The following is a 12,456-nucleotide window of genomic DNA, read 5'->3' as shown; positions in this document are numbered from 1 at the left end:
TAATCGCATGATAAAATGCCCTCCGCAAATCAGGCTATCCTCCCGAAGTCCCCTGGCCCTCCATCCCAAATATGCAGCTAAAGCAACTGGAAGGTTCAGGTGCCTCCCTGGAGTAACAAGTGCCCATAGGAAATACAAGTCTGTCGAAGGCACTCTCTTACTATTCTTATGATGCGTGAGAGTCATGGAAGTCAACCGGTGCAGCAGTCTGTAGGTAGTAGACCGAATCATCCTACCCCGTGCAGTAGATGGCGTTTAAACTCCCCCTGTAATCTCGGCCCAAAAAGTGTTCTCATTATAGTCATCTGGCCGCTCCGTAAGACAATCAGCAAGGAATGCCGGGAAGTGGACACTCCTCGTCTCATCTGTTGTGTATATACCCACTCGAGTTGCAAGCTCTATGACACTGCACTCTCGACTCACACCCCCCAGTCTAAAGGCAAAAGTTGTCCTGTCATCGGGTGCCTTCCTAGGGTCATAGGAAACTGTAGCGTAAAACTCCAGCAAAAATTCCCGATAAACAGGCTCCTGGATCGTGAACAATCGTGCCCATCCCTGACACACGAACAAATCCACACCACTTGCATCCGAGTGCGTGTATTGCAAAAAATCCTGGATCAGTGCAGCAAGTCCAGTCCGGGTCGCCAAGTCCCAGTCAAATGAGGGTGCTATGTCGATCTCCTTGGTGAGCAGCAAACTCAAACTGTTGACATATCGTGCCCGGGTTGCATCGTTCAAAGTTTGCGGAAATTGTAAGAAATGGTGATCGGTCACATCCTCGGGTGGGTTGGTCCTTTGAGTTCTTCGGGCCATAATCTGCACAAATAAACACAAACACAAAACCAAACAAAATTTCACAGAATTAACAATTTTTTAAATCAAAGAATGGTCCTTGGGTATGGTCTGTACGTTGGGCGTACATCCAGCTTACGTTGGGCGTACGTCCAGATTTCACTAATCTGTGTCATGCTGGTTCTAAAATCAATACTTCATGAAAAAGCTTTCAATTTACGCATATACGCAGGCAGTGTAGTATAGAAAACGGGACCATATTCTAACATATAAATGCATGGTCCAAGGCATTATGAAAAAAATCGGGACCACCTTTAAACTTATGTCCAACAAGATGAATCAATCCCCTGTTAGTTCCTTATCTATTTAAGATTGGCAAACAATTAACAGGGAAACTTCATAGAGGTAGTCAATTGAAGTTTACAGGGCGTACGCTTGGCGTCCGTCCCCGAGCTCAAATCGATGGGTCTATCACGGGGTTAAGGACAAATTAAGTCCTAGGGTTCAGTTTATTGATAGAAATCGGTCCATTCAAGCCCTAATCAACACATACATTTGTGAAATCGGCCCTAATTCAAGAACCCTATAAACCCCAGATTTCGAACAAAGGCATTTTGCAGCTTATTCCATCGATTTAAACACAAATCTAAAACATTGAGTAACCGAAAAACTTACTAGTGTGCCGAATTTTACAAGAAAAGAAGAAGAATCGGGATTTTGTGAAGAAGTTCGTCGTCACAGCGTATGCGAGAGTAGAAGAGAATTGAAAGAATAACAAAAAAGTCAAAGGGTAAACAGATATAACCTGGTCGTCGACTTATGCTGGGCGTAAACCCATCTTCGGAAAGAAGCATCCGCGATCCGTGGTCGAATTACGCTTGGCGTACATTAAATGTACGCTGGGCGTAATTTAAATGAAATATTTCCTTTTCTTTATTCGAAATTCCTTTCTTTTAACTAATTAATTTAGGGACTTATAATTACAATTATTTTTCTTTTTAATTTCTTCAGCAACTGATGACTTTCCGATGAGTGACATAAAAAAACGAGACGTCATAATCACTTATCTTTGTCAAGATTAAACAACAATAGTAGATTAAAAACCTTTGCACGCAAGAATTGGTTTGCGAAAACACCCACTTTCGGGACCCGTTAGAATATTTCCTTTGTTTTCTTTTCACCTTTAACTAAAAGCGGAACAAGAAGTGACCTAACTAGTCAAGAACAGCAAGAGCTCGATCTTCCACTTAACCACTACAATACGCCTTGCAACCCTTTTTATCTTGTTTATAATAAATCTATGAATATCTGCAGCAATTGAGGGGTGGATTATTCTGGTTACTGGGGTACATGAAGAAGCCCAATAGGAAGACTTACAAAATGCATTTGGGGAGTTTGGTGAGATTAAGAACTTGCATCTAAATCTTGATCGCAGGACTGGTTTTGTCAAGGTATTGTGATATTATTTTGTAGTAAGTTGTGTTTTCTTGATGTATGAAGTATGGAAGTGGCAAAGTTGTAATTTGGCTTAATACTGCAACAGGGGTATGCACTGATTGAGTTGAAAGCTTTGAAGAAGCAGAGAAAGCTATAGTTGTAATGGATGGAAGTGAGATGCTGATTCAGAATGTGAATATTGATTGGGCATTCAGTGAAGGTCCTTTCAGAAGGAGAAACAATAGGAGGAGGTATATATGTTCTTATTTCCTTTTCTTGTTATGTTTTCAACACATGAAATAAAATTCATGTTTTAAGTTTCATTTTTTGTAACTAATGTGCTTTGTGATAATCTGCCAGATCACCTCATGGGAATTGGTCAAGAAGTCCAAGGATGAGATTTGGATTTGGTGGGGTTGATGTGCACAAAAGTACCCACTAATTTTAATATTTATGACCTAACAAACTTAGACTAACTATGCACTTATAGGCAGTGTACCTAGTCAGATTACAGTATAGCTTAGGTAAGTCGGGTGTCGATCACAGGGAACGGTGGTGAATTAATTTAAAATATTTGATTATAGGTTACAGGTCACATGAAAGAATAAAGAAATAGTTTAATAAATATCAAACTAACAATTAATTAACAACTTTTGATAAACTAACAGGAAAACAAATCTATTCAGGTACTTTGATTTAGATAAATTACACCTTAAAAACATAGACAATTGCATACACAAATTCATTTATTTATGTTCACCGATTCCTAAAATGATTAGATTCGCATTCACTACAACTAATCCTTTAGCAAACAAGTCAATTTAAACAGTGATCGGTTGATTAAACTAACATGCTTCCTAGTGTTCAGTTCGTATCAAGCAAGACTTGAAAATATAGTTAATCAAATTACTAATTCAATTTAACCTCTTGTTGATGGTCATCAACAAGGCTCACACATTAACTTACTTATTCCCAAGTTAATCCTAGTTTCACATTCGTTATTCCTAGACTTATAATCTCGATGGTCATCAAAATCATAAGAGACAAGCAATCAAGCAGATGTTCATACAACTCAATTCACTTAACAATTAACAGCAAATAATCATCATTAATACGTAAGGATCTTTTAACAAGCTTGGCAAGATAAATTAAATATAAACAAATAATTCAATATAGCAATTAGTCTAATAATCAAAGCTTCATTCAATCATAAACGCAAAGTAAAAGGTTTTTACACCCAAATCAGAAACTAAATACAGAATACTAACACAATGGAATGCTAAACATGGTCACGTTAACAATCCATATGATTACCGACATGTATCCGCTCTCCAACCCTTCCGATCTCCGCTCCCGTTAGCTTAACGGCCTTCCAGCCGCCTTCTAGACCCTCAAAACGGCTTAACAGAAGTTTAATATCGACTAAATTAAGTTGAAAGTCGAATCCCCCCTTCTGGTTAGCTGATAATCGACTTTTATAACCTTTGTAACCGACTTACGTATGCTGGGCGTACTAAGGATTTATACGCGATTGGAGTTATCCGATGCCAGCCATTACGCGGGGCGTAATTTAATATTACGCTAGGCATAACTCGTCTTAGCCTTTACGCTTGGCGTAGAAGTAAATTACGTAGGGCGTAACCGTTCCTCCAGCATTTTTCCTTTCTTTTATCTTCTAAGCCTGATTTCCGCTTCAGTCTTTTCATTTGTGCTTTATCGTCAACGAATAGCTGCAAATATAATTTAAAGCATTGTGAGTACTTTTTAGTTCTAAAAGAGAATAATAAAGACCAAAATATTAAGATATAATGCATAAAAATATATATAAACATACACATATCAGGGGTCCGGTTCATGAAGCAATTATTATAAAGCCCCTGGCTTTGACATGCCTTACAACTGAAGGATGTTCTCAAAAGTGGTTGGATCACGTTACCACCTTACCAATTTTTTTTCTCAAAAGCAATTATTACAAAAGCGGTAACTGTAATATTTTTCAATTTGTTACCTGGTAATGTTCTCAAAAGTGGTAACTGTAATCTTTCTGGTAATCCAACTGAAAAACCCTACAAGATTTTTTTTAAAGTAAAAAAAACAAGTGTGAATAAATAAATAAATAAATCCCATATCAGAAATTGATTATTCTCAAGAGACCTGAACATAGAGATCAGGGACACTTCGAGCGTCTGGTTCAAGAAATATTTGATGGGAGTCATTATCTTGGAATCTTACAATCTGAGAATAAAAGCAGATAATTTAAACAAGGCTAAATGCACGAAATATTTTTTTTAAAAAAACATTATAACCTTATCCTTAGTTGAGGGACAATATCGAGGTCCTTTAGCTTCCACCCATCCTCCATAAGTTGGAGTCTCATGTAAATTATCTCTTATAAGCTGATGTGTCACTTCTGTTGTATGTGTAAGATAACAACACATTTGTTCCCTTTCAATGTGGTAATCATTATCAAAACTAAACCAATTCACATGTTCATAACCCGATCATATTAAGTCATTTACAACTCAATGATAAAAAAGAAAAACAATTTTATTATCAGTTTTGTATAGTTAATGTTTTCATCAAATTCATATAAACTAATATGCATAGTGACAAAAATGCAAGAATCTCTTCATCACCATGTTGAGGCTCCAACATAGAAACGTCAACAGTACGTGAGTCAACTCTTGCAGGTTTCTCGGTTTTAAATCGATCAGTTTCAAATCCAAGTGACTGTAAGTGTGCAGTGAGACAATTCCAAGGTCTTTGACTTTGGCCCACCTTACCACCTGGACCTAGGGGTTGGATCACGTTATGGTTAGTTTCATGACTTCATTTTCCATGGTGTTACACTATATAAAAATAAATCATATTTCAAGAATGCTTAATAATGTTTTATTGTAAGTCCCTAATCTGCCTGTGTATCAATCAGATCCATTTGATGGTGCGGAATCCCAATCAAACGGATGATGCCATATCACAATAAGAAGAGAAGGAGAAGAAGAATATTAAGAATCTTGATTGTATTGATGATATGAATGAAATTCCTTACAATAGATTCTCTCACACAATATGCTGTCTCTTCCTCTCTCTCTCTCTCTCTCTTGGCCGTACAATCTCTAGGGTTTATCAAACTCTACTCCACACCCTAACACCTATATTTATACTTGGAGAACATGGGCCGGATAACATGGGCCGTAAATGGGTTTACGGCCGTAAACACAGCCGTAAACACCAAGTTCTTCTATGAATAACTTCATCTTCAAATTCTTCACAACATCAGGATGAATATATGAATCTTCTATGAATGACTTCATCTTGAGCAGTTGGGCATTTCTTCAGAGTTTGGCTTTGAACGCACATCGGGTGAGGAGGCTTGACGTACTGATTCTTGAAAGATAGCGCTTTCAGCTTGAGAATCTTCAGAGAGAACATCAGAGAGAACAAATCTTCTGGATCACTTCATTAGGTTTAAGATAGCATCAGACTGATTGAGGAGGCTTCAATGCAATCTGTCACATATTCTTCAATTGTAGCTTCACCTTGCTTCTGGGATTGAAGGATTGAATGTTGAAAGAATAATCTTCATTTCTTGCTCCTTCGAATGCGAATTCTTCGATGCTCACAGATGAAGTTTTGGCTCAGAAATCTTCAACACAAACTCCATGAGTCTTATTTATACCTGAAATCACTTTTCAAGACAAAACAAAGCTAAAAGAAAACTTAGCACACAAATTAAAACAGAAACAAAAATATACTTGGATTTTTGATTTTTCTGAACAAGAAATAAAACAGAAATAACACTATTTTTGGATTTTTAATTTTTATGATTTTTCTTTGATTTTTGATTTTTTTTTGAATTTTTTTTATTTTCATTATTTTTAATTTTAATTCTCCCCTAATATTTAAATTAGAAGAAACTATGACAAATTTAACAAAAATAAAAATGATATCTAACTTTAAGAGTGATTTGGGATCAAAGTTGTTAGACAACCTTAATCCACTTGTCGGTACCTTCTATCGTCACGTCTTTGTCTGGTCGATCATCGGTATTGTTGTCCACTTAAACACGAAAAATTGTGACAATTTGAGGACATACTAATAATTGTAAGACAAAGAGATCCTAAGTTCCTAGATATTATATCTGATCCTAAGTTCCTAGATACTATATCTTAAGGACCGTTCAGCTGACGATGACTAGGGATATTGTTGTCCACCTAAATTGAGCAGCAAGATCTATAGACAATCTTTGAGTGTTCAATTTTAATTGTACTGGAACATGTTTCCCGCTTCCTGATATGCCCCAGCCATCAAGAACTTCCTGAGTACTCCTTACACCGGGTAAGCAGACAATCCTTCAAAGAGAGAACATATTCAGATTGTTATTACTTATTGTTTCAGAGGGTTTGAGAAGTAGAAGGTTGCATATGCTGTGTACCAGGTCAGATTGGAAGTCACGCAAAGGAGACAACATATGGCTAACATATAAGAGGAATTTGAGTGCAGAAAGTGGCAAACTTGAAGTTCGCAGATATGCACAATCTCGCCATTGTGCTTGCAGATCCTCCGGCTATTCATTCAGACATGCGATCGATGATTCACAGGCTGCGGGAGTGCTGTTTGTCTTCCGCTATCACAGTAAACCCGGTGGTGTATCAGAACTTGATCAGAGAATTTTGGGCGACTGCTAGCTCAAGCATGGATGATGATGGTCACTTCACTGTGAAAGCCATGGTTCAAGGACGTGAGATTGTGATCAACGAAGATTTCACCCGAAATGCGCTGCTTATCGATGATCAACCTGATTTTCCGACGGAAATTGGGATTGAAGATACTCAACGAATTCTCAGAAGAATGAGTTATGAAGGAACTTTGCCCCCGACCCTGAAAAAGCTTCTGCATCCGTATTGGAGATTTCTGGCGCATGTGTTTGTCAGTTGTGTCTCGGGTAGAAGGTCAGGAGCGGATGAAATTTCACAACGAACAACTGGTGCTCTCGTCTCTCTTGCTGCAGGTGTGAGGTTTAATTCTCAAAATTCATTCTGGATGAATTCGTTATCAACATCAGAGCATCCACTCGAGACACATTCCTGCTATATCCTCGGTTTATACAGATGTTTATCCATATTCAATTTCTATACATGAGGAAGGAAGGAGAAACTCTTGACATGAAGTCTTTGGGTCCTCACACAGTGGGACTCATCTGAGCAAACTTCATCTGAGCCGGCGTCTGCTGAAAAGTCATCTCCAACCAATCTTGTTATTGATATCACTGAGGATGAAAGCACTGAGAAAGAAGATACACCAACTCCTGATGCTCAAGTAGCTTCAGATCATGATAAAGTGTTAAGTCGTACTCAAGATGATGCGGGAATGAATGTAGATTTGGGAGAGAATGTTGGGGAAGACAAGAATGAGTCTTTTAGTGATCTTGACCTCACAGGTTTCGATCATGATGATATTGCTGCTTCCTTAGCTACCAGTGCTAACATGGTGTCACACGAGAATCTTGACACCATTTTCAACAATGTCGATGATGTTGTTCCTCCGACAACTGAGACAAGGAAGTCAAATGAAATTTTTTAGACTGAAACTCCAACTTCAGGGAAAATGGCTAATGTTTCAATTCCTATGGAGATAGTTACGGGATGTTCCCCTCCTGTATCTGTTTCTCCTACAGCTGAGCCGTTTGTGAGTGTTTTTACAACACAGTCTGACCAACCCCCATTAAAAAGGCAAAGAAGAGATTTGAGGCAATCTGAGCTGATAGCGAGTCTAGTTAGTGGCCTCCCAACACCACCTGTTACTGCTGCTACTACCAGCCTTACGACAACCAAGATGTTTGCAACAAGTTCAAGCCATGTGTTTGATGTTGGTGGTCCCTCTGCTCCACCTAGTTTTTCAACTCCAAGGTATAATCGTGATGATGCATCCGAGAGGTGGGCTTTGCACATGGCTGAAGACCAACTTTTGACGCCAAATCCTCGAGGCAAGGGTGTTTCTATTGGAGAAGGTGGTTCTAGAGGCGATAACCTAACTCTTTCTAGTCTTCAAAAAGAAATATCAGTTCTGAGCCAAAAGAATATTGAGCTAGAGATTCAAGTGTCGGAACTTCGCGCTGAAAATGCAAAGCTCAGTGTTCAAGTCTCTGAGCTGCAGTCTGATAAGTCTAGTCTTGGGGTGCAAGTGGCTGAACTTAAAAAGGATAAAAAGCTAAAGTCCAAGCAGATCTCTGACCTACAAGATCATTTCAATTTGTTGACTTCAAGCTACTTTGCACTTAAAAAGAAACTTGAGGAAGATTTTGGGGACAGATACCAGACATCCGCTGAGGAACACAAGATTAATCTTCATGTGCAAGCTTTCCCAGTTGATTTGTCTGTTGGTCAATCATCTGGCGTTCCTAGTCATGCTGATGATGAGCCTCCTCGGGCTCCCTATGTAACAGAAACCATATGTCATGCTCAGGAGGAAGCAGTAGAAAAAGGGCAACTATTGTTTAAGAGGAACTCTAACCAAAGTGCCTCTTCGGATGAACCTTTAATCACAGTGAAAGATCTTGAAGTGGTTCGTTTCTGAGATACTTTTGGGGATCGATCAGGAATTGCTTCATGGGGATTTCATGATCCCTTCAAAATGTGGATTGTGGTGCGAAAGAGTGGTAACTCTAAGTTATACAGAGATAGACATGATTTTAGTTCATTCACAAGGGTTGATTTGACGGAATTGTCCCAAGCTCCCTTTATCAATTTAACAAACAATCCGCAGGCGTAAACACAGCCATAAACACCTTACGGCCGTAAACACCAAGTTGTTTACGGTCCAAGACACAAAAATACATTTTTCTAGAAAAGTAAAGTATAAACCATATTTTTGACCCAACAATTATCATATGAATTACAAAGATGTTGCACCTTTAGGTATCAGAAGCGACTACTTTCGTTGGTAATTGCTTGTTTAATTTATTAAAAAAAAAGTTTTTTTTTGTGTGTTTTCATGACTATTACCTTTTCATACTTATTTAACATATGTAGGTGTGGGGGTGTTAATGGAAAATACACTGCAGAGGAACTGAAGCCACCTTCTCTTGGTAAGTGGAAAAGTTTTTTTATACAACTTTTGAAAGAAGGATAATAACAATTAACACAATAGTAAAATTTTGTATTTAGTAATGGCTTCTTCACGTGAATCTGGAAAGCATCCACATTTAATGCCATCTACACCAAGGTAAACTGGTTAGTAATCGTTTGTAAACTAACCTAATTTATATATATATATGAATTTGGTGTAGAATTATAGAATATTGTTATATTTTTATTTTTCAGAGGATTAATCCTGTTGAAGATGTTATCAGAGTACATTGATATGAATGTTGTTTTGCCAGCACTTTCATCTGAAGTTATTCATCGTGTTCTTGAAATGTTGAAAGTTTTCAACACAAGGGCTTGTCAGCTTGTTCTTGGTGCTGGTGCCATGCATGTAACCTTTTTTTTTCTTTTTTGTTTTTTTGTTTAAAAAAATATTAAATCATGTTTAATTGGCATTTTCCAGGTGTCTGGTTTAAAGTCAATTACATCAAAACATATGGCATTGGCAACTCAAGTTGCGAGTTTTGTGCATGCTATTATACCTGGTAGCTAATGGCGCAGGTGTAATTTTAAGTGTATGTGATGAGATGGTTTGGCGTTGAAGCAGACTGCAATGTTCTTGTGTTGGATTTATTGGGATCGAGCTGATAGTTAGTTTTGTTTACTTCTTTTTATAGTTTATTTTAGCATATTTCATTCTTAATTTAGATAATTTCCATGCATATTTTCCCTTTTGTTATTTCATTACAACTTCAGGTACTTTCGAATCTTGTGAGCATAATTGCAGGTTTTTGGGTCTAGCGGAGCGGGAGTGTTTGGGACGTATGGGAAGCGATGAGATTTGGTAGACAAAAATGATGTTAGGCTTGGTGATTATGGAGATGATGCATGGAGCGAGCTTGATGGTTATTTGAAGGCTTGGAGAGAAATAAACTTTAAATTTGAAAAACGCGGGAGTTTATTCGACCCTGCGTAGATTATTAACCGGGCAAGTTTGGAGGATTTGGAGAGGCTAAATTGGGCTTAAAATGAAGAAAAACTTGAAGAAAATAGGCTAGGAGGTGATTGGATTCGATCTGGGCTAGTGGGACATGCTTTGGAGGCCCAAAATCTCAAAGAAGCCCATGTCAGCCACCACCCGCACAACCCACCCGCGCAGAAGCACGCGGGTCGCGCAAGGCTCTGCAGGGTTAATTTCGGAAATCCATTTGGAAGGCTATTTGAGGAAGGTTTGTGCCCATCTTTTGGAGACTCTTGGACATCCGATTTTTGGAGATTCTCTCTGGAGTTTTGAAGACTTTGGAAGGCCAAGAACACTTGAAGAACATCATATTTTTACCTCTTGATTCTTGCTTAATGTTTGGTACAATTTTCTCTAACTTGTTTCTTTGAGTTTAGCCATGCTTGGCTAAACTAATCTTGGTTGACTTTTGGTTAATCCTTTGAACTTTTTTTGAATGTTGAAGAATCCATGAACATGTTCTTAATTCTTTATGGGAATGTTTTGTGTTTTAACATCTTATCACTACTTGTATGTTTTAGTTCATGAGTTTAAATGTGTTTGTGGTGATTAGTTGGCTAATTTCTTGATTAAGTAAAGGATCCTCAAATTAGCAAGCAACAAATTATTTTTGTGTTGATTTTGCTTCACACAATCATAAAAACATTTCCTCCAACATGGTGGTGAAAGCATTTGACCCCTCTTGGATTTGGTGAATTTTTGGTTCTTAATGCTAGTTGACTTTCACTAATTACATGCTATTTGGAATTAGTGACTTTGACTAAGGAAATTGTTATGAGCTTCTCTAGCCATTTCAACAATTAAGAAAAGTCTAGGTAATCTCAAGCTCCTTGGATTACTATAGCCAAATTAAGGATTTAAATCAAAGTATTGCACCATTGGATTCTAATGATATGTTCATCAAAAGTCAAAGTGAGGAAACTTTAAGTCAATCATCTCTCCCTTATTGATTTTACACCAAACCCTTATTTTTGTTGAAATTGTCTATTTAAATCATAGTTAATTCTAGTTTGTTTCAAGTTTTTCAAAACACCAACCCCCCCCCCCCCCCCGTTTTACTTTTATTGTTATTTTACAAGTATTTTTACAAAGAAAATTTTCATAGAGTTATAAATTGAACCAATCTCCGTGGATTCGACCCCTTTACCACTATACACTATTTTAGTGTGTATTATTTAGGGTTATTATTTTTGTTGGCCTCGACAACCACCACGAGCCTTGAAGATTTATTTAACTTCTGTAGCAGGAAGATGTCTTTGAAAATTGTTCTTATGCTTGTTGATCAAATGGTATGCCTTTCTTTCCTAATTGACCTATTTTCACACAAATAGATAGAAAATGTCCTTGCATTTTTATTTATTCACTTTTTTTATGTGATTACATATGTTACAGATCAACCGAGCTGAATTTATTCACTATAAATCATTTCTGCATAGGGATATAAATCCATACAACTTCCTTATGGGTTTAGGGAGGCGTGCTAATCAGGTTTCATTCCATAATTTGTTCCATATTTCCATTGTACATTCTGTTTTTCACAGGTCTATGCTATTGATTTCGGGCTAGCCAAGAAATATGGAGACTCTTCAACTCATCAGCACATTCCATATAGGTGAGTGAATCTTTTTTTAAAACTTTCATCAACAATCTTTTATTCGTAAAAAAGTGACCCCTAATCAATCCATATTTTATATCTTATAAAATGCAGAGAGAACAAGAATTTGACAGGGACAGCAAGATATGCAAGCATGAATACTCACCTTGGAATTGGTAAGCTTTTTTATGGTGCTCAAAAATTCAAAAGTATGAACAAAAATTTATCATTCTTACATGTTTATGTTGCTTAGAACAAAGCCGAAGAGATGATTTGGAATCACTTGGATATGTACTCATGTACTTCTTAAGAGGAAGGTAGAACACCCTTTGTCAGTTTCATCTTATTTGCAATTAATATCAATGTACTTCCCCTTTAATTCTAATTTGGTTCACTTATAAACCGCTACTCGGTCCCTACAGCTGCCATTCCCGCTCTGTTACTTCCTCCTCCAACAACAACCATGGACGATCATCTTGTTGCAGGGCTTCCTGCTTTAGAGCCTTATGCAAGGCTCTTCCATTGGT

At 37.5% G+C, this 12,456-nt stretch overlaps 1 protein-coding gene across 1 annotated transcript; it reads left to right on the top strand.

The window, feature by feature from the left end:
- Window positions 1-11,585: 11,585 nt before the first annotated feature.
- On the top strand, window positions 11,586-12,250 carry LOC122195338 (uncharacterized). The gene is made up of 5 exons (XM_042897157.1): window positions 11,586-11,624; window positions 11,728-11,823; window positions 11,877-11,947; window positions 12,044-12,105; window positions 12,183-12,250. Exons 1-5 carry the CDS (start codon window positions 11,586-11,588, stop codon window positions 12,248-12,250), a joined length of 336 nt encoding a protein of 111 aa, XP_042753091.1.
- Window positions 12,251-12,456: the final 206 nt, after the last annotated feature.

This window comes from Lactuca sativa, chromosome 8 (genome assembly GCF_002870075.4).
Source record: "Lactuca sativa cultivar Salinas chromosome 8, Lsat_Salinas_v11, whole genome shotgun sequence".
Classification (NCBI taxonomy): Eukaryota; Viridiplantae; Streptophyta; class Magnoliopsida; order Asterales; family Asteraceae; genus Lactuca; species Lactuca sativa.
This window is presented reverse-complemented; position numbering and strand designations above follow the sequence as displayed.